Source organism: Triturus cristatus, chromosome 2_1 (assembly GCF_964204655.1).
Source record: "Triturus cristatus chromosome 2_1, aTriCri1.1, whole genome shotgun sequence".
Lineage (NCBI taxonomy): Eukaryota > Metazoa > Chordata > Amphibia > Caudata > Salamandridae > Triturus > Triturus cristatus.
In genome coordinates, this window is record NC_140581.1 from 683,354,881 (window position 1) to 683,377,309 (window position 22,429).

General features: G+C 45.2%; 1 protein-coding gene across 2 annotated transcripts in view; it reads right to left on the reverse strand.

The window, feature by feature from the left end:
- The window catches only part of MCC (MCC regulator of Wnt signaling pathway), a 1,374,593-nt gene that overhangs the window by 1,105,095 nt on the left and 247,069 nt on the right, over nucleotides 1-22,429 (reverse strand). For both annotated transcript variants that reach the window (XM_085632616.1, XM_085632617.1), the window contains exon 2: nucleotides 13,861-14,108. In XM_085632616.1, the coding sequence (XP_085488742.1) occupies nucleotides 13,861-14,108 (248 nt within the window). The remainder of the gene's footprint in view (nucleotides 1-13,860; nucleotides 14,109-22,429) is intronic.

Here is a 22,429-nt window from a genome sequence, read left to right on the forward strand (position 1 = left end):
ATGTCCATAATGCTGGTTACTTTGCTTTGTTTTATATGCCTAATAATCACAGTTCCATCTCTCTATGAAAGATTATGAAAGTATATATATATATATATATATATATATATATACACACACACACACACACACACACACACACACGGTAGAGCTCAGTGTAGGTCTCATTAAGGGAACGCAGGAGAATTTTTTAATGTTTGTGATAGCCTGACTGGCTTTCTATCCAGCGACAGTGAAGTCCGGGTAGATAGAGAATGTGGTGCCCTGATACTCCAAGTGCCCCTTTCCCCTGGAGAGCTACAATGCTTCATGATGATCACTGTAATTGAGAAGACATGCTATAATTGGGCATGGTGGAGTGCCAGCCAGGGATCTGGGGCCACGAGATCCATGTTCCCTCTCAACAAAAAACATATTGGAGTTGTGTCTATCAAGCATGTCCTGAGAAGTGTTCATGGTTTATGCCAGTCCAGGTGTGTAAATATTGATGCGCTGTAAACAATACTCAAAGTCTCCTTTTTGGTTGCGACTCTGGCCGTATCATTAGTGAGGAGATGTACAGTATTACTGAGGTCCTCTGTTCCATCCTCATTTTAAGAGATTCGGCTCTCAGCCTTATCAAAGCAATCCCCATGTTTGTCAATTCTCTCCTTCAGTTTGTGATCAAGTTTAACATTGATCGTTTGAAGACTAAAGCATATTTCCAGCACGATTCCCTGCATCTTCTAGTCTGCCATAGGCAGTGAGCCCTACCCAGCAGATTTCAGTGGCCAGACCTGCTCTCAGAGGAGAAGCGGTTTGGATACCTACTGTCAAATACCATGTTAGATTGTATGAGATTCGTTCTCTCCAAGGTTCAAATGGGAAAGGCAAGTTCAATCAAAGCGGGCTCACAGTATCACGCAGGCACAGAGCTGCATCTATGTGCCACTTTGAACAGGAGCAGTACATTACCAGCCATCAGGTACCCAGCTGATTCAGTTACGCTTTCCCCCACTGAATAACAAGTTTTTAATAGAAGAGTCATTGCGCCTCTTACAAAGCGTGATATGCTGTCTATGTGTGGGTGAGGCAACAGTGGGAGGAGCAGGAATTAAGCCAAAATTGTCCATGTGCAGCACAGCCTAGCTCTGCAACGAGCACCAACCCACGAGGCAGCAAAAAGGGCCAAAGAGTGGCTGCCTCCAGAGGCACTGCCCCTGCATAACCAGGAGCCAGGTATAAAACGCAGGCAGAGCAGCACACTAGTACCCATATCGCCCAGCAGACATCACGGAAATAACATCTAACTCATTCTGGAATTACTATCGCATTCTATCTTGTTTTTGCTCAAGGACTCTACTCTGGGCTTGACGCTTCTCACTTTAAGTATACTATATTGTTGCTGACTGACAATGCCTTGACTGTTGTAAAGTGCTCTGATACCATTGGGTCTAGCCAGCACTATAGAAAACTCTTAAAATATAAAAAAAAACACAGGCTCCGGAAGTCCCTGTGGCAACGGTCACCAGCCCTACTCACTCCATCAAACACAGCGTGGACGGATGCGCTGGCACCCCACAAACCATGTGGGTAGGCTGCAACTCATCAGTGAAGTCAAATAATGATGGCCTTGACCTGGAGCTCCCGAACTAGGCAGCCAACCGTTCAAACTTTAAAAAGGTATATAGCTGTTTCCCTTTACTCATTTGCACCCATCTTTGTGCCTCTTTGCTATTAAACTTTTCTACAGTGGGATTTGTTTTTTTATACATAACATTTTTATCAACATAGGGTCAGATGTAGTTAGCTAAATACCGGTCGGTAACGCCGAAATTCGGTAAGTTTCAGCGTTACCGACCGGTATTTAGCCATTCCTAATGTAGGTAAGGAATTGGTAAATAAGGAATCGGTAAACACCGATTCCTTATTGCTCTTGCATTTAAGGAATCGGTAATACCGATTCCTTAAATGCAATGTAGGAAGCACATTAAAGAGAGCTTTTGAGCCTTAAGAAATCGGTAATTACTACCAACTTCAAGTTGGTGATAATTACCGATTTCCTTTACAAAACCACTTTTTTGTGTTTTGTTAAGTGCCATGTGGCACACATTCATGCTCCCTCGCGTAACCTCTCTCCTGCCCCTCATTGTTGCTTGACCTCTCCAGCCCTGTCCTGTGTTGTTGCTTGCCCCCTAGCACCCTTCTGCCCCATCCTTCGTTGTTGCTTACCCCCTCCCAGCCTATCCCACGTTGTTGCATGTCCCCTTCTTCCCTTTTATGCATTGTTGCTTGCCCCCTCCTACCCTCCTGCATGTTGCTTGCTCCCCTCTACCCTGCCGTTCTAACACAATAAACAAGCATCGGAAAAATCAATAGGTTTTGCCTGTGTGAGGTATTGGCTTTGTGAATGTTTTTAGCCATGTTGCATAGCATTGTGGCTGGTATGCAGGATGGCTGAAAGTTTAAAGAAAATAGCTCTACGACGCTGCCAGTTTTAGCTGCATAATAGCACTGGTAGGAGGGACAGGCAAGAGGCATCTACACCCCCTCCCTCCGAGATGCCTCCCATCCTGCCAGCAATAAAAAAAAAAAGGCGCTATGACATGGCTAGCGCCGGCCAGGTCATGGAGCTTTTAGAAAAATAAAAAAATTAAAAGTTACAGCCATGCTACACACAGCTACAAACAATGGGGTGACCCTCTGTCCCTCAGAACCTGGGTATGAATGAAGAAAAAACAAGGGTTCTGTCGGGTATGCGTAGCAAATTTCTTGTACAGGTAATTGAACTATCTTATTACTTATGCATAATCCTCTCATGTAACAAAAAAATCAACTAATTTATTATTCATTCCAAACGAAACACACGAAAAAAACACAGTTTGATGGGTAATAAGTTGTTTGATATAAATTGCATCATTTATAAGCTACCCATTCTTGAATAAAAAGCTGTCAATAAAGTGAAGTTTTAAGGTGAAAAGTGATCAAGTGACATATTGTGCTCAGTGACACAATTGAGTGCGCGTTATGTACAAGGTGACTAAAATATGTACAAGGGACGGAAGGCCAGATTAAGGACAATGACTCTGCTAATAATCCAATTTTCATTTTTCTGTGCAGAGCCTTGATCTGGACCGAGAAGTAGCGTCACATTTCAACCCAATCTATGCACTATTGAGTGTTCATTGCGAGTCTTCATCAGGACAATGGGGGGGAAGGAGAGGTGACAGCCTAGTGCAACCAGAGTGAGTCCTGGGCGGTTGAACAATGGGCTCAAGTCTGCGTAATCATGGCCCCATCAAATTAATTCCAGTTAAATGTCATGGAAGCGGGAAGCAATGGGATAAATCCGCTTTTCCGAATGTCAGAGGCACGCAATGTCGGGCTCGAAGTAGAATGGAATTGGCAATTATTTCTAATGACTTGTAGTCCGCGGCAAGTAGATTTCAAGGGGCGACAGCAGGCAAGAGTCCTGTCGGGCCGCTGCGATCTGTCAGCCCAAAGTTTAAAGAAGATAGCACTATGACGCTGCCAGTTTTAGCTGCATAATAGCACTGGTAGGAGGGACAGGCAAGAGGCATCTACACCCCCTCCCTCCGAGATGCCTCGCATCTGCCAGGAATAAAAAAAAAGGGGCTATGACGTGGCTAGTGCTGGCCAGGTCATGGAGCTTTTTAAAAAATAAAAAAAAACTAAGTTACAGCCATGCTGCACACAGCAGCGGTGCTCCTTTAGTTATTTTTTTGCCTCAGCAGCAATGCAAAATGTTAATCATGCTCCAAATGTGATGTGTATGAAGTATGTACAGCAGCTGGCTGCTCTCAGTGTAACTGTGAAACTTAATACTGAACTATCTCATCAGAATGATCAAGGAAAGGTCACATTAATTAATATTGGTAAATTGCCTCATTCATGTGTGACACCATTATTTGCTATATAAAACATTCATGAGAATGTCGGACGTGTAGGACAACATTTTCCGATAGGACCAAAGCTATTCATTGTATGGCCAACTCTTGCACATCAATTTTATGGAAGAAATGCAGTAAAAGAGAGTTGTCAACGGTGTGGAAGACCCCTCAGTGAGCCACTAATCAGGACCCGGTAATCAGTTTCACATCTTAGATCATCAAGTATTTGTTTAACCAAATATTTTGGTGCATCTACAAAACAGAAAGATGGCTTAACAAGGGTTCATGATGTCACTGGTTTCAATAAAAGTTTCCTGCTGCTGGACTGAAGTTCACTAAAGCAATTATGCTGCTAATGGCACACTGTATATAGAACTCTAAATGGAAAAGGCCTCTGGGTCTCTTTTAGTGTCTGAGTTGGGTTGTGCTCTCTGCAGACATTTATACTCACCGATGGAATTTCGTACCACGGACAATCAAGTAGAGAGAAGTATTTTCTTGCAGCCTGGAGGTCAGTGCTAGAGATTGGAAAAGAGAAGTGACGGGGAATGGCCATGCAAAATGCAGGGAACATCCACACAGTTTTGTGGATATACACCAATATTTTGCATGCAGGTGTGCAACGTTGAAATTGACGTAAGAGTATGCCTGCTTCCAGGGTAAACATAACGAACCTCTCCCCCATTTCATGGTTTGTAGCAAACGCAGTTTGAAGCGTGAATCCAGCAAATCTACTCATGTGACTATTTTGTCATGATGACTGACTATCCCAAGAGAGCGTTCAGTAGTGACAGCGTGCATATAGAAATCTACAGCTAGCATCGATTCCTATGTGGACCCTTATTTTTTAATCAGGTTCTCGTGAGTACGTAATTTGCAAGTGTAAATCTAGGATGTGTAAATATCCAGTTTTCTGTAATAAAGCCCATAATCAGGGACACATGCATAATGAGATTCTGTGCCTGTGGCATTTTCCGAATATTTATGGATTTGACACACTTGCTACATAATCCATCAACTGCTGCAGATTTTAACAAAAAAAATTGTTTCTAGATCAAACAGAGCAAAAGTTACTGAAATTGTGGCAACATGGCTTCCCGCACAGTGAAGGACCTTCGCAAAGGTTGAATGGTCTTCTCTCAGTTACTTAGCGGCATATCAGCAAGGCGAGGCGATAGAATTATCGCCGCTTTAGCGTCCGTTTTCGGACAAAAAGCGGCGATAATTTTATCGCCCTATCAGCATGGACACGCTAACGCGTGAATCTATGCCTTAGCGCCTGTTTCCGGAACGCCCAGCTTCGCATCTCTAATGAGATGCAAAGTGGGTGTTCCTTCCCGAATTAACTGGAGAAATGTTGCTAACCGACATTTCTCCAATTATCAAGTTTCACGCTAACAAGCAGAGCGATAAGAAAAGTAGCGCTAACCGTGGTTATCGCTACTTTGCTTACACCTGCTTTTCTTCTGATTTAGCCATGTAATCCAATGGGAGGTGGATTACATGGCTAAATCCATCTTGCCCTATCAGCAAGGTATCGCCGGTCGCAGTGCGATTATCGCTGTATTTCCAACGATATTCGCACTGTTTCCTAGCTAACGCATGGATTTCTATCGATTTGGAGATAAGCGTTGCTGATAGCACGCTATCTCCGCGATAGAATCCAGCGATAGTCGGCGATAATTATCCTAGCGCTAAGTGCGCTTACCGATAATTATCGCCTCGCCTTGTTGATATGCCCCTTATTGCTCTATCTTGGTGTTAAACTGGTACCTATGCGATGAAATATTTGCCCAGATAGCGTTAACATTTAAACATGACAAAATAATTAAGTTGTTCTATTACAAAATGTGACACATTATTCTGCATATTTTGCATTTTCTTGGGGCATTCTTAGACAAACCTGCTGCATAGTTCAAGTGACTCTGTCCATAATCAATGAGCAGAGAAAATACTGAAAAAGTCAGCGCGGAAAAACAAAACTAAGTAAAGGTGAAACAGCAAACAGTCGCCCATTTATCGGAAATCATAGCCCCTACTCCGGCCATAAAGTGCCTATTTAAATCCTGCTCAGGCTAGCAGCTATGCAATAATCTGTTTGAAACACCTGTGATGCACACTGAGTTGATTCTGTAATGCTCCTGGCATGCATGGCTTATGGTTGATGATTGACTCTTGTTGATATTCTCAGCGGCCAAATTCAGCATCATTCGGGCACAGAAAGTGGACTGCAAGAGCTGCTTTCAAAGGAAGTGCCACTCATTAAGGTTGAAGCTCTTTTAGCAGAAATGCCATTGCCTGCTCGAGTTCTGCTGCACTGCAGCTTATTCTGAGAAGGGCCATTTAATCGCTTGGCAGGGCTTGAAGTGTGCCGGGTCCCTCAGGGACTGACACCGGGTAGTAATTCAAAGTTGACATTGAAACGGATCCCTATATGGCGCTATATTCATGTCCTTACCTCAACAAGCAAAACACTGCTCGATTTCTGAACTATGAATGTGAAAAGTGTTATGGTAATGCACGTCAGAAATCTAATTCCTGTTTATATTTCACATATTTACTTAATCTTGCATTCCTGAAGATGTTGTGTTTCTATAATAGTTTTGAGTGGCACTTTCCTCTTGTGTCGTGCAAACTTGAATTGAGTCGCATCCAGGTGTTTTTTATGGGTCTCGATTGAGAGCACTGGAGTTGAGGCTGAAGGCAGTGAGCCAGAAAGGTGTTCAGAACACATGGGCCATCCAATCCTTGGTGCCTCTGCAGAGCGCATAGAGCAATAGTCACGTATTCCTGTTGTAATTATGATTCTGTGCAAATGAGTGTGAAGGAGTTACACAGGTGTCAAAATAGTGACAAGGCAAAGGTTAGACACAATAGTGTTTACAGGTGAGCGGGTGCATTGTGCGTTTGATGGTGGTGGAGAAAAGGAGAAGCAGTGCAAAGAAGAGATGAAGTGTAAGAACTGCAGATGGATGAAAAGTGGAGAGAAAAGAGACATGTCTAACAGGGTGAACATAAATGGAGTGATTGAGACACTTTGAAGACCATTAAACCTTCAAAGGCCTCAGTATTGTTTAAGTTACAGCCTTATAATTTCAGACTTAAAACATTTTTAATGTTATTTATGACAAAATCATTGTTGTTACTCATTTATTATCTTAAACATCTAACAACCATTGACAAAGCCAATATTTCTCACTATATTTTGGTGTATGTCAGTTGTTTTGTTATAAATCTGGATGCAATAACAGAAAGCTCAGAAAGGCACCAAATAACAGTGGGTGGCACACAGTGGCATGTTTACGCTGCAGCCTTAATTACATAGGCCACGCCTCTTTAAGAGAACACCACCTCCCACCTTCCTCACACACACTTTTTTCTTCCCACTTAAAACCTGGTAAAACTGCCCAGTGGAATGAATGGGGGCTTATGGAGCAGCCAACCACCGGGAGGTGGACCTCCCCCAGGGATATTGGGAGGGTGGTGCAGTCCAGGCGACTGCCATCTTGTTGGGCTTCAAACTGAGTTTTCATAGCCCAAGGCGTAGAGATTCGGTTTTTTTGGGGGCTCCCGGACACCATTTTAGTTTTAGGTGACCTAGTGACAGGTGGCAGGGAGTCTTAGCCTGAATTTTTGGTCAAAGTTGTTGGTAACTTATTTCTTGATCGAGATGTCCAGCATGGAAGAGAAGGTTGTGTAACCATGTGCCTGCTGCCGGATGTAGGGTGCTTAAATATGGTGTGGGGAGAGGAGGTTGCGGTCTGCCCAGCGCTTAGGGCATCCAACCACGTGGCTGAAGTGGTCCTGACCTGCTTGCTGCTTTGTAAAGTGAGGGCTGTGGTGAGTGGCAACATGTAGGTGAGGGCGAGAGGCCGCTCCACACTGTGTCGCGCGGCTCCGAAAGGCCGGCTCGCTGTTAACTGAAGCGCTGTGCGACACGGAGGCCGGAGGGAGCAGCAGGAGGGTTGAGGCCCACAAAGAAGCATGGCAGGGGGATGGCCGTTATACGAGCAGAGGGGCAGCAGCTGTGAAGAACAGGGCAGTGCGGACGGTGGCTTTGGAGCTGCCATGGGGAGAGTGCAGGGAGAGGAGGAGGGGCCTCATATGAGAGCACAGGCAGCAGAGGAGCCGCCCCTGAGATCCACACTGCCAGGAGTGGTTTCTGGGAGGTGGGACACATTGGTAATTTCAAAGACTGCATACCGGGGAGAAAAAAGGACAAGGTGGGGGAGGGGGAGTACATGGCCCCATGACCAATATCAATGCTGGGTGCGAGAGACTGGCTTGAGAGGGCCTCAAAGAGCCTGCGGAATAGGTGGGCAGCAGGGGTTCCTTGGGGGCTGGGGCAGGTGGCGGATGGCAATGAGTTAATCGCAGGCCTCCCGGCGTGGTGGGGTTATGCCCCCAGTAGGCAAGGCAGAGGGACCACAAAAGGAGCAGGGTCCAGTATCAGCCCTGGTGGCGGCCCTACTCGAGTGGAGTCACGAGGAGGACATGGAGATGCATGAGCAGCAGGGGGAGAAGGGGTGAGCAGGTGAGCCAGGACAGGAAGGGGTAGGTGGTAATGGGGGAGGGTTTTCAGCTTTCAGAGAAAGGCACAAGGCGTAGTGTAGGTGCAGGGCAGGTGGATGTGGGTTCCAGAGAGATCTGCAGAGCTGGCAGCAAGAGAACAGGAAACCATTACACCAGTCCTGGGGTCTTCTTTGCAGGTTGCGGGGAGCAGCAGGTGGACTGACTCGGGAGAGTCTGGTGCAACTCACACGCCCGAGGGGAAGAGTTGGCAGGACCCAGTGTGGTCTGCCAGACAGCAGCGGGGACTATACAGCGGGTGGCAGAAGAAGGTCCGGTGAGGCCTCATTGCCACCTCTGGCTGGAAGGTTTGGGACAACCTCCGGCTACAGAGCCAGGTTTCTGTGGAAAATTACGGAGGTGTCATCACAGCCCCACTGGACGTCGACGATCGGCCCCAGTAAAGCATGCTTTGATGATAACATGTCATGAGGAGTCCGCAGGCCCTAGTTGGGCAAAGGTAGAGGACACCATGGACGAGACTCTGGTGGATTATGGGGAGGATAGCCTGGAGGAAGATGAAGTGTGGGATGAGGATGTTCCTGGTGAACTGGAGGAGCTTTGAGGGGACACAGGGTCACAGGGAAGGGGCACACTAATGTATCAATGCCTGGTGTGTCACAGGTGCAGAGTGAGGTTATATGGACTGAAGGCCGTGAGAGACTGAATCAGATGGCGAGGTGGCAGGATTCTGTGCAGGCTCTGACCTTAATGCTAGGTAAGAGTATGGAGGCAGCGGGAGGCCCAGTGATGGTGTCTACAGGTGAGGCTGTGGGGTTATCAAAGGGGGGATAGCAGCTGTATAAGGACAGGTATGTAGGGATGTGTGAGTAGGTAAAGAGGAATTGAAAGGGAGTGTAAAGGTAAGGGCAGGATACCCCAGTGTAGGAGGGTGTGGGGGATGACAAAGGGGAGGGTAGCACAGGAATGAAAGGCGGGGAGAAGGACAAGAGTGAAGGGTTGGAAATGAAGGAAATGAAGATCAAAAAGTTTTAGTATATGGGGATGGTGAAGCCTTTGGGCGCTTGCCTCATGCTGGCCACGAAGGAGAAGATTTTGAAGCGGGAGTATGTGGAGATGTTCAAGCTCTTGCACAGGGAGCTACGATCCAAGGAGGGGTCAAAGGAGGAGGAGTATGTGCTATCCAAGGCACTGTGGGTGCCCCTGGTGATAGAGAACTGGACCCCGACGTTCCTAATATATGGCAGTGTCTATTGAGAAAAGTATTCTGAACAATCCAAGTACATAAACGTCATATGCAAAGTTCAGATAACATTCGGGGGTATGCCTCGACTCAGTATGATGAGGAGTTTAGGGCACATTTGGCCTTGGACCCCAAGGAAAAAAAAGGAGAGCTAGATACAGACTTATGGCAGCACACCACGGGCCCTGCAAAACTTGGCAAAATTATTTTCAAAGCCAGTGGGCTGCCAATTGACTACCATCCCTTTTAGAGGCGCCCCATCCAGGGAAGGGTGGAGGATGCACCAGAGAAGGGAGCCTGTTGGGGTTACAACAAGGGGCTCTGTACACAGGAGTACTGTGCGTTTCGGCATGAGTGCTCCAAGTGCTCGGGAAGGCATGCTCTCATACACTGCCCTAGGGCCACCGGGGAACACCAGGAACAAAACGCCGGGCAGTGGCAGCAGTACTCGGGGCCCTAGGGCACAGCAGCTATTGTTCGGGCACAGAAGGGACAGAGAAGCACAGAGATCTGGTACAAAAGACTCCGGTTAAATTGGACAGGTTGGAGTGTTGGCTGGGTTTTTAAGATCGGGCGGATGATGCAAGGTTATTGCGGGATGGGTTCAAGTGGGGTTTCCACTTGGGGTATGAAGGCCCCGAATCAGGAGAAGGGAAGATAATTTATGGTCAGCGAAAGAGCACATGCAAGTAGTTCAGGATAAGCTGACAAAGGAGGTACAGGGGGGAAGGGTGATGGACCCCTGTGAGGACTGGCAAATGCAGACATTGATTGTGTCACCAATTGGTGCGGTGGCCAAAAAGGAAAAAAAGCAGTTTTGTCTAATTCAGCATTTGTTGTGGCCCGAAGGTGGGCTGTTCAATGATTTTATATCAGAGGACTTGGCGTCAGTGTCCTGTTCAACGGTGGATGTGGCAATGTCAATGGTGGTCCAGATGGGGCAGTGGGCACAGATGGCAAAATGCGGTGTGAAGTCAGCCTTTCAGCTGTTACCGGTGCACCATAAGGATCTGTAACTGTTAGGGATGCATTTTGAGGGGCAGTGGTATGTGGACAAGACACTGCCAATGGGCTTCTCAATATCATATGCGCTGTTTGAGTGTTTCAGTTCATTCCTCCAGTGGCTTTTCACATGGCATATGAGCCACACTATGGTAAGACACTACTTGGATGATTTCATCTTTGTGGGGGCACCTGGTTCTGTGGACTGCCAGCAGATGCTGGTAAGTCTTAAAGAGCTCATGTGTAACCTGGGACTTTCTTTAGTGCCCGAGAAAATGGCGGGGTCGAGTAAATTGTTGTAATTCCTCAGAAAGGAGATTGACTCGCAGCTAATGCAGGTGAGGTTGTCGCAGGACAAGAAGGAGATGATGCAGGTGCTATTGACGGACATGCTGGGCAAGGAGAAGGTGAAGGTGAGGGAGATTCAGGTGTTGCTTGGGCACCTGAACTTTGCGTGCAAAGTAGGGCAGGAAGAACCTTTTATAGGAGTCAGGGTTTGGCTTTATCTAGTTACTCATTGCCACACCACCATGTGGGTTTATCGGCAGGAGTAAAAGAGGATCTCAAGATGTGGAGCTTTTTCTTGGAGTCCTTTAATGGAACACCCTTAAACAGGGAGGGTGAAATGGAATGGGACCTGCAGATATTCTTAGATGCAGCGGGTGGCTTGGATTTTGGCCTTGTGGAAGTCGGGGGCAACAGCATTCTGTTCTTGGAATTCTTTGCCCTGCTTATGGCAGTCACGTTCTGGGGAGCAGTGTTGGCGCATTGGAGGGTGCATCTCAGGGTGGACAAAATGGCAGTGATTCAGACTGCGAATAGACAGTCTGCAGGGATGCACAAGTAGTGAAGCTGATGCGTGCTTTTGTGCTTGGTTGCCTGCGGCATGACCTTCTGTTCAGGGGGCATGTACCTGGGGTGGACAATGACATTGCAGATGCTTTCTCTCATTCACAGTGGGAGAGATTCTGTGGGTTGGCCAAGGAAAAGAACAGATGAAAGACGCCCATGCTGGAAGAATCATGAGCAGTATGAATCACAGGATGTTGCTATTGGTGGTAGGGTCTTTGGCAGAGTTAACGCAGAGAACCTACGGTCAGGCCTGTTCGGAATTTTTGGAGCCTGGGTCTCAGCACAGGACAGCAGGGTGGTGCAGGACAGAGGATGTTGTTCAGTTTATATTGGACTTGACGGAGAGGGATTTGTCCAGAGTGACTATTGCAGAGAAATGGGTGCGCATTGCCTTTATGGGAAAGTTGGTGTGGCGTTACACCCCATCAGAGGGGGAATTAGGACAGAGGATGCTTGAGGGTTGGGTGACAGAACAGGGGCACTTGGGGAGAGTGAGGAGGCCTTTAACTTGCCAGTTATTTTACAGGATCATGCTTGAGTTGCCAGCGGTGAGCTGGGGGGCCAGTAAGGACTGTTTGTTTTTCGCTCTCATGTCATGGATGTTCTTTGGGGCGTTTCGAGTGTCAGAATTGATGGGGAGCAGGAGCCAGGGAGGTTAAATGTAAGAGGATGTCACAAAAAGGAGGGACAGGCTGGAGATTTGGCTGTGCAGCTCAAAGACTGACCAGCGAGCAGGGGGCAGGAGTGTTCCCTTCCAGGCTTTATAATAACCCCTGAACAGTACACGGTAGCATGAGGAGACAAGTGATGGGCGTGGGTGGGGCACAGGGCGGCTTAGTGTTCAGGTACTGGTTTTCATTTGCTTTTGGCTTTGCGCAAAGTGTTAAAGTCACTGGAGGTTTCTCAGGCAGAGTACAGAACACATTCATTCCGCATTGGTGCAGTGACTGAGGCTGGCAATAGGAGATGGGTGCGTGAGGACATCATGCAGCTGGGGAGATGGTCTTCCGACTGTTTTTAGCGATACATGCGCAGGACTGGGTTATATGGGGATGATCCGGGGAATGCTGTTTGAATATTTATCACTGTTTTCTGTTTCAGGTTCCGTTCCTGGTCTGGCAGCAGAGGAGGTAGCCATTTGGGTGGTGGGGCACTCGTTTATCAAGTGGGCAGAAAGGCAAGCGGTGCAAAGTGAATATGGCGCAAATGTGGGTTTCGACCATTAATTGTTTCCTGTCACTTGTCAGGGATAAGGGGGCATGAGACGGCCTGAGTTTTTACAGTGTTTGAATGGCATGATGTCAAGAAGGAGATGCCCAAACGTTGTGGTTATCCATTCGGGGGAGAATGATCAGGTAGTGGAAAAAGGACTGGCGCTGTTGAGGGCCATGAAGAGGGAGCTATGGGAGATCAAAGCTCAGTGGTCAAGTTGCTTTGTAGTATGGATGTAGTTTATGCTGAGGAGGAACTGGAGGGAGGCCATCAGCGATCGACAGTGCACGCAGGAAGGAGCCTAGAGAGATGTTTAGGTGCTGTAGGGACATTGGTTTTAGGCGTGTCAATTATGCGGACATAAAATATGACAAGTTGAGTTTTACGGGAGTGAATTTATCGAGGTCTGGCATGGAACTATACTTGTTGTAGCTGAGAGAGGTGTTGACGAGGACACTGAACATTCGCCGGTAGGCAGGCCTAGAAGGCCAGGGGAGTGAATGGGTTGAGGGGGGCAGAAAAAAGTCGGCAGGCGGGCTTTTTTCTGGGTGGTGGTAGTCTGAAACGTTTTGCAGGAGTTTACAGAGGTTTGATTGGCGTTGCCATTGGCGAACTACGTGGAAAGAGAGGAAGGAGAACAACCTCTCACCTGGACTAGGCAGGAAGTTCAAGCTTCAGCATAGGATGTTTAGTTGGCTTGCTGTTAATACATGCAGTCATAGGCTGTAGGGAAAAGGTAAGGTTCCAAACTGTTGAACTGCAGTACAATTGGAAATATAGTTGTGGGGTGGGTTATGTGGGTAGGACGGTAAGCAGGAGGTAGGAGAATGGATACGTTCATTTGATGTATAGCGAGGCTTTAGTTTTGTAAGGGGGATTACCCAGGAAAATGTTTGTGATGTGCACCTGTTTCAATAAAGCAGCCTTTTTCTCAAAACTCAAGTGGTCTGTGCAGCGCCCCTCTCCCCCCAAATATCAGTACTGCATGTTGTATGAAGTTTTACCCCTGCCCACCTGGATCTTGCCTTTACAAACTTAGCCTACTGGAATGGGAGATAACATTCAGTTTGGATATTAAGAGGCATTGAAACCACAGGATTTCCTCATTTTCAACATATTTTCCGTACATACCCAAACTGTTCTCGCTGCTCGTGGGCCAGGAGGTTATCCTGTCGCGCAACCTTTTCTTTTTGCAAGAGTCCTCGGACTTGACGGACAGTTCCCCCTCCTGCTTCCGGATCTCGCGGACGAGCTGCATGCGGCACGTGGTAAACTCCTGGAAGGAGATCTTCCCGCTCTCGCGGGCTCCCAGCTGGTGCATGATTTCAGCCACCGAGCCTTCCATGTTCAGCTGGCGGCAGACCATCAATAAATCATTTCTGAAAAATGCATAAATCAGAAAAAAAAGGAAAATGGTTTAATGAGTTAATAAGACTCTGCAACGCTCAAAGGATGATTGGCAGTCGCCTGCCACACACGAAGACAGACAGCAGCAGCCAGGGGAGCAGGTGCTAACATTTTTCGGATAAACCTTGCAAAAAATGCCTTCCTTTGGCTAATCAGATCACAGATTAGGCTCAATTCCCAAACTGCTGCGCCTAGCCTGTTAGGAACTAAGATAAATCGAATTAAATGTGAGCTGTCCCTGTTTCTTGGAGGCACACTGGGCCTTGAGATGGCGATCTTACCCTCCGAGAACCAATTATGCGTCTAACAATTGCCAAGACGAATTGAGAGCTAATAGAATGGGGAACATGTTCATTCTTGGCATTCAGTACACTAGAAGGATTCGAATTTAACATAAAAAGTACACTTCCAGATTTATGTGCAGCTTTCATCTCCGACATTCCTCAAACTTTAATGTATTAAAGGTGAACGGTCCCGCCTGTAATTGCTCGGTCGGTCTGAGCGCTGCAAAGCCACATCAGTGGTGGCTGTGCACTATAAACATGCTACATAAGAGAATTTACGAGTTAATCTAGTGTTCCACCTCATTATGTTATTTTCAGTTTAGATCCTTGTGTTGATTAATGGGACGAGTCAAAACACTACCTTGTGTGAAAGTAACTTTTGTATGGCGGGCATCTCTCACAATTGGGGGAATTGCCTGTTTGTCAGTGCGCCAAGTCTACCCCTGCACATGGTAAAGCTCAGCCCAGAGCTGCAGGGAATGCTGTGGGAAGCCCAGGTCAAATCCCCCACTCCCCCTACATACTGCTAGAGAGCCTACTAAATCCCATGGGGTCCCAGTCATGCGTGCGAGCAGAACAGAGCCAGACACATCACAGCCCCCTGCCAGGAGCCCTCACAGACCCTGCGAGGCTAAGACAGGCTTCAGTATGTATATTATAAATCTATGAGCCACATGGGTGACTATGTAGAGGGAACTAAGTTTAATGACACAACAGCATCCAGCATGTCTTCAATCATGGGGCTTCAGCATTTTAGTACTTTTCAAAGTACACTCTGTTAGGTGGGCAAACTGGTACTTCAGTTACTAATTGTTCGAACAACTTTAGACCGCTTACCAGGCCGACTGCCGACATCTCTATAAGTTACCCAGCCTTCTCCCGATTTTCGAAGTAGATACATACATGCTTGTTGTTTATATTCTATTGTTAGGAAGTTGGATATTGCTTTTTTAAGCATAAGCATTGGTAGTGATTTATGCACAATGTACGAGGGCCATGTGTCTTCTTTCTTACACGTCTCATACCCCTCCCTCTGGCCTGATTTTAAGGGTCGTAAAATACAAACCTCTGAAAAGTAGTAGTAATGCAATTTTCTCCATAAGTGCAATATCTACAAGAGGATTCTACGCCAGCTGTTTTACTTCTGCCGCTCCCTCTGGTACAAATAGCTCCACCTGCAATTTTCCCACCAGCAGAGAAACCCCAGGAGATGATTTACCACTTTCTCTGCAAACTGGTGGATTTTGCAATTGCTAACCTGTGCTAAATCGAGCCCTCAGCACCAGAGAATATGACAGAAGAGGGTAAAGGGTGGTGGGGAAGAAATCCTGTTACTTATAAGGCAACGAAAGAAAACCAACCACCTTCTACACATACATCAGGAAAAACTAAAATTGCGCTTGTCACAAGACTATTTAACAGAAGTAATGTTGTTATAAGTAAAGGTGTTAAAAGAAGTGCTAGCTTAGTGCAAATCTATCCAGACTGGTGGTGGGTAATGTATAAATACTCAGTCAGACAGCCAGTCACAAAGTTGCACATGGATGTGTCAATGATGGTTTCCCTGAGTAGTATAGGAGCCGTGATCTGGAACTTCTCACAGGCATTTACTACACATAAACAAGGACATAGCTATGAACTAATTACAAGTGGTACAGATAGATAGATAATGGCTGATCCATCCAGCTCTTAAAACTATAGGCTCATCTCCTTACTGTCCTTGCCCTCCAAAATCTCAGAGACTGTGAACATTCTTCAACTCTCTACCTAGGTAGAGGATTACGAGTTATTAGATCCTTTCAAACCGGATTTAGAAGGTCGCACGCACAGCCCTTCTGACAATCTCAGTACAATCCTATCCCTAGGTGGGTCAACCACCCGCGCCCTCTTGCACCTCTAAGCAGCCTTCAACACAGTCTCTCACTCTAAGCACCTGTCGCGGCTGGTGGATTTTAGCATCTGCAAAAAGACTCTTAGATGGTTGTCCTTCTTTCTATCAAGAAGCTTTCAAACTGTTAACTACCCTCCATTCAAGTCAACTCCATTTACCTTAAATTGCGGAGTTTGTAGTGGTTCTTTATTCGGTTTGAAAATAAACCATAAAAGCATGTATATTGTTAGTAGACCATCAAATGATAAACAATAAAAAATGATAAAAACATAACCCCACGTTAAAATTTCAATTGCAACTACAATCAACTTTATCAGAATTCATGGCCTGCACACTTACTCATCCAGATGCAGAATATATACTACAAACAGTTATTCTTATGTAAAAAGTGCAATTAAATCTAAAGACCAAGGCTATTCACAGCTCACATATCACAATTACTTGATTAGTAATGATTATTGTGTGTGTCCACTTGACTATTTTCAGTACTGCATGCAGGAGGAGATGTAAACATAAATCGATTACACATTACACAGTATTCATAATAAATAGCTACGAGAAGGATTTATACCCCAGAATAAAACCAAACCATTCCTTTGTGACAACTGTGGTTTCAAATCTGTACAGTTGCTTTTACGCTAATTATTAACAAAAATTACAACATTTGGTAAGAAGAGATGGAAGTATTCATAGTGGTTGCATAACTACAGATTAGAAAAAGTGGACTGCTACCAGTATTTTGTGACTCTCCAGAACCTTAATTTGTACATGGTATTTGGAAACATTAGAAGGTAAAAATCAAGCATTTTATAGCATGTTTAAAAAAGGAAAGCTAACAAACAAACATGCAATCCAGTGCCTAAAACCAGCTAGCTGAAACAAACAACTAGTGGCTGAAGAGGAGTGGAACACAGCCCCTTTTCTGAATGTTAGATGGGAAATAGAGTGTGTTGCTGTATGGTGTGGGGTGTGTGTAGTAGTGACAAGAGGTCATGCAGGGGCTAAAGCGGTCACCAGCAAGACATAAAAACGGTGTCTGCTTACACTGCCTAATGTCTAGTTAGCTATTTAGAGAATTAGAGGGAACAATTGTTTCTCTTGTCTTATACAGGATCGAGTTTTTGATTTTAGAAGGACATGGTAATAATGTTAGGTCAGAAGCAAAGTTAATGAAGTTGGCATTTATACTGACTAGTTTGATTATGATCAAGGTAACAAGACTAGAACTAATCTATTTTCTAGGGGGCTGTTGGCAGTTAGGCTTTTGATGAACTATTTAGAGGGTCTAAAATCCTACTCTGAAAAAATATCATGATTAAGTTGATATCTAGTATAAATGCATTTCCTTTGGGTTGAAAAATAAAATTTTGGTGTCTAGGCAGTGGAGTAAAGTAGCTGCATAACTGTGCTGTATTGTAACAAAAGTCATTTTTTAGATCAATTCCACGAAACAAGTTTAACCTTGCACTGTAAGTACATGTGGCAAAATAAATCGGTAAACATGTCATAGATTCCGTGTTTAACTTTCCCGCGTATAGGTAATTCGATGAATTCACTTGCCCAATGATGAAGATGGATTTTTTAAACTGGAGACTAGGATCTAACCTGAATGGAGCTCGAAGAATTTTAGATCGACACACAGACAAGACGGAGAAGTTTTTCCCGTCTATTCTAGTATTTCCTCCCAGCAACATATTCTTTTGGACAAATTCTAATTTCTGAAAAATCCCACTTTAAGCCTCGTTTATGAAATATGGCATAAAAACTAAGCACCAGGCATTAGTTTGATTAAGGTGCATGGAGTATGGAGATGTTGCCTCTGCATTAGAACAAGCATGCTGCACTTTCTAAGGCGGGTAGACTTTCTCAATTCCTAATGAATCCTATGTTTCATTGCATTAAATTTAGCTGGATTACGCTCAGATACATTGAATTGAAAAATGTTGAAAGTTATTCTCTTAAAAAGTATATATCGTGCGACACCCTAACAGTAACATGTTCTGCACGTTAGAATACATAACGTCTGCAGACTGCAAGCATTTACCTCTTTAGATAGGGTGACCTATTTCAAATCAAGTGAGAACTGGCTGAAAGCAACTGCGTTTTTTGCATGTTTAGCGAGAATGACTGCAGGTACAAATTGGGAACAGGGTGAGGATGGATAAAGCAGTGGCGGCTACTCCACTAAGGCGGTGGGGCGTCGCCCCACTGCTTTTAAGCAGTGTGAGGAACGGAACAATAAAACGATAATAACTTGCTGTTATTATCATTTATTGTTTCCAGCTGCTTTGGAGGCGGGCGGGGCTGCTCTGCTCTCAGAGCAGGGCAGGTGAGGAGCGGTTTGCCCACTTCAAGTGTGCATGAATGCTTGGCCGGCCAAACAGTCATGCACACTTTGCATGTTCTCTGCACAGGCTGCATTACAGCCTGTGTGGAGAACATGCCCAAGCCCTAGTCTCAGTCTGAGCACCAAACCACAGTGCTCAGACCAATCACAACGCTGCATTGCAGCATTGTGATTGGTCAGGGGAGCCTGGGTGGTTACCGATCACAACTCTGCATTGCAGCGTTGTGATTGGTCAGGAGTTCCTGGGTGTGCTTCCTGTTTGCTGTTCCGGCTGAGTCTGCCGGAGGAGAGACGGAGCAGAGACCCTGGACACGGTGATAAGGTAAGTGTTTTTTTAAACTTTCCCCTTCCTCCTCCCGCCGCCACCTCCTGATCCATGCCGGCCGCCACTGAAATGAAGCTAAAACACGTCCCCATAAAACACAAGGTATGCATTGATATAAGTGCACCAGGCTGGATCCTTTTTAACCTGCAGTCCACGCAGGAGCTTGTTCCCCCCATATTGACATTTATCGCTGCCAGATATGGGGTAAACTTGATGAAGGCAAACAACATCTAAACAACTAACCAGTTTAAAACATTCAAAATGCACTCCTGAAAGGTCTGTACCTCCAACAGCAAATGTTTATCAGTGTAACATTCTTAAAACCATTTAATTTGAAATGACTAATGGCTGTGGCTTATAATTTTAACTGCACACAATGATGTCATCATACATGCTGGCAGGTTCTCCATGAACAAAATAGTAAGCAGAAGTAGCCCGGCATGTGCTCAAACTTTCTGTCTTTAATCCATTGTGTGCATATCAAAAGAACATCTTCACTCATTAATCACACAAAGGAATAGGCTATTCCCATTAAAGGGGAGGTTGAAGGGATTCAGCCTTCACGCCTGAAAATTTACACCACGATAGTTGGAGCAGTGACTAGCTAGAAATCATGGTCCTGGCAGCACTATCAGTGAGGTTCATGGACAAAAGAAAGTTTATGTTTAAAGCCTTTGTCCAAATTAAACAAAGTTTTACTTCTGCCTGGCAAAGTCTAGGAGCAAGGAGGTGTACCAGCTGAACTAGCGCCTAGGTGCAGTCCATAGAAGGCACGATGGCAGCGACTCATCCATGTGTCTTGAAACATTTGGCATTTTACCCATGTGGAAGAACTTCACCTTACCCTTCAACAGAGTGGCCATCATGATAACAGAAGGAGGTGGTGAGATCCAAGAGATAATAAAATGCCAGGCCTTTAAAAAACAGAAAATTCACACAAAAGAGTGTGCTGTACCCTTAATGAATCACCACATCACGTGATGCCCTGCAAGTGAGACCGGTAGTATCAACACCAGTGTTGTGCTGATTCACTAAGAGAACAGCACACTCATTCTGTGTGAATTTAGTGAGGAAGAGGGGAAGTGTAGTGGACCTAAAATAATTTCCCTCATGCCCCCTCTTTTTGCTTCCTGAATAAACAGAACCTACAAACCCTTGGCCAAGTCTGCATGATAGTCCCTAGTTGACTTAAGGTCTTTGAGGTTTCGGTCCCCGGTCACAATGATGCTGCTGGATGCTTCAATCATGGCCTCTTGCAGGGAGAGCATCTGGGTAATGGATCCATGAGGCCATCACCAGTGGTGACTCAGCCAGGCCGCTGCGCCAGTAACATATCACTGACTTCCAATAACTACTGGCTCTACATGTTACAGATTTTACATGAAATCATGTAAGAAATGCAACATCATGTCAGTACCAGAGGGAGCTCCACTGTGACCTTTAGTAGTGCGCATATGTGGGGGAAATGCCTCTTACAGCCCAAACTCTTAAATTCACATTACATGGGCGACATGCTGCCCAAACCTCAGGCACAGCAGTAAGTCAGCGAATGGAGCTCTGCTAGGGCTTGTACGTCATACTCTCAGATATTGATATGTATCTGCTTGTGTGTCTAAGAGTATGCCTGTCAATGGATTTCAGAGTCTGTCTGTTTCTTTTACTAGAGCAATGAGAGTCATATGGTGAAGATGTGGGAGCCTGAACCTCAACAATTTACTGAACCCCAATATTTTATGCACCCCGATGTTTTACTGCAGATAGTATGTGTTGAAAATCACCCTTTCTAGGGTGCTTTCCCTCGACTGTAATGCGGGTTTCCGACGACCCAACCGTGACAGTCCGACCAACTGCCTTGAGTCATTGGAAACAATGAATTTGGGGATTATACACTCCAGCTTTTGATGAAGTCTCTAAATACGTGACTGTTGGGCAGACCACGGTTCCGGGCTGCACGCACACAGACCATATTGATTAACTGGAATTGAAAATGTTGAAGACAGGTGTGCACTTGGACACCCCCCTTTTTCGGATATGTATCACTAAATGTCTGCCCTTCTGGACAAGGTGCACCCACAGAGTACGACAATCTTTAAAACAAAAATGAATTGCGTCACATAAGAGATCTACTTAACCTTGGAAGGGAACTTTACCATCGAGACATGCGACGGACGGTTTGTTGACTCAGGACATGAAAATATATTGAAAGTTGGATATCATGAATAACATGTTTTAAATCGCATCTTTTTACTGCTTTGATTATACAACTGCACTTCATTTTTTCAAAACCAATTTCTTACACTTTTGACATTGACGTAGTAGATGGCATCTGCGGGTGGGCGGGGTAATTATGTGAGTCACTCAGGGTAGTTTTCTTCTTGGAAGTAGTGGATTATGGTTCAAAAATGGTGATTGGGGAATCTGTGTGAGTCTGAAGTTCGCCGCAGTGGATTATGGATGAAGTCGGTATTATCAAGGTGGAGGCTGTTATCATTGGTTGTTTTGAAGGGGAGGGCTGATGTGAAGATTTAAAACGAGTTGGTGAAACTGAGTTTCCGTTTGCGCATGGAGGAAAGGCTATAGAAGATAGGATCACGAAGGTTTGAAAAGTCAGGTATGGACGTTTATTTATTCTGCTCGCATCACGGGGAGAAGACTATTCCAATAATAACATCGTTGAAGTGAGGGGGAATAGTTTCCCATTTCGGGACCTGAAATCAAATAATTTTCGGAGAAAACTTTGCTGGCTGTGTGTAATGGGGGTAAAGGATAGTGAGTTCACGCTAGAATAGCGAGGTGTTAAAATGCAGCTAATGGAGCATAAAAAGCAATGGCTTTTGGGAGTTGTAGTAAGGAGGATGGAGTAGGTTCATGTAATTGGTTGATTCGAAGGGGTGGGGCGACGAGTTATAAAAAGAATGCCGACTTTTTTGCATGAAGATAGAGAACAAGGAATTCAGGCCGTTAAAATGAGAAAGGTGAAAGAATGCCGCTTTTCACGGGGAGTGTAAAACTAAAATGTGGTTTACCTTTGACTGGTGGAGTTTGATGATGGGAAGTTCAGGGAGAGGTTGGTCTGAGTGCTTTATATTTAGCGTGTAGACTCGCGATTAGAGGGAAAACCTCAATGTAGGGGGCTATTTTAAAATAAAGCATGTAGTGTCAGATGCACTGTTAACTTTTTGTTAACATCACGTTCTGTACATATTTTCTAATGTCGATGTTTTTAATTTGTAGTGTATTCCTGAGGAAGGGCGACAATGAGCCCGAAATGCATTGGGAATCACACTTACTACCAAGGATTATTTGTGTATATTCTTACTGTAGAAAAAGGCCAGGATTGGCATATCTGCAGTATTGGATATAAAACACACAGCATCTCTCATGTGACATGATAAAAATTGAGGAACCAGTGAAAATTAAGGAATAAAATTAATGGAAAATGGATA